The 452-nt window shown below is 66.8% G+C and overlaps 1 protein-coding gene across 1 annotated transcript in view; it reads right to left on the bottom strand.

Moving 5' to 3' along the window:
• SPRYD3 (SPRY domain containing 3) overlaps positions 1–452 on the bottom strand; it is a gene marked incomplete at its 5' end in the record, with an annotated part of 4,362 nt that overhangs the window by 3,158 nt on the left and 752 nt on the right. Inside the window, one exon of the mRNA XM_017733380.1 lies at positions 2–77. Coding sequence (XP_017588869.1) covers positions 2–77 — 76 coding nt within the window. The remainder of the gene's footprint in view (position 1; positions 78–452) is intronic.

Raw genomic sequence — 452 nt, 5'->3', positions numbered from 1 at the left:
CCTCCTCCCCCAGCGAGTGCAGCCCCACGGCTGGGAAGAGCCCCGGGGGAGACAGGGGCACCCCCAGACCCCCCACCTGCGATTGGGGTACAGGGGAGGTCGTGGTGGTCAGGGGGGAACAGCCCTGGGGGAGATGGGGCACCCCCAGACCCCCCACCTGCGATCGGGGTACAGGGGAGGGGACTGGGGGAGTCAGGGACAGGGGCACCCCCAGACCCCCCATCTGGGATTTAGGGAGACATCGAAGTGGGAAGTGGGGGGGCTCTGGAGGCTTTGGGGTTTCAGGAGATTTGGGGGTCCCCTCATCCTCTGTCCATTCTCTGTGAAGAACAGTTGGGGGAGGGGCAAAAGGACCCCCTGTCTGGGGGGTCCTGGAAGCTTTGGGGGTGCTGGGAGGTTTGGGGGTGCCCCGGTGAGTTTTGAAGGGGGGGGTGCCCTCACCCTCTGGACGT

Source organism: Corvus brachyrhynchos, unplaced genomic scaffold (assembly GCF_000691975.1).
Source record: "Corvus brachyrhynchos isolate BGI_N302 unplaced genomic scaffold, ASM69197v1 scaffold875, whole genome shotgun sequence".
NCBI classification, from domain to species: domain Eukaryota; kingdom Metazoa; phylum Chordata; class Aves; order Passeriformes; family Corvidae; genus Corvus; species Corvus brachyrhynchos.
This window is presented reverse-complemented; position numbering and strand designations above follow the sequence as displayed.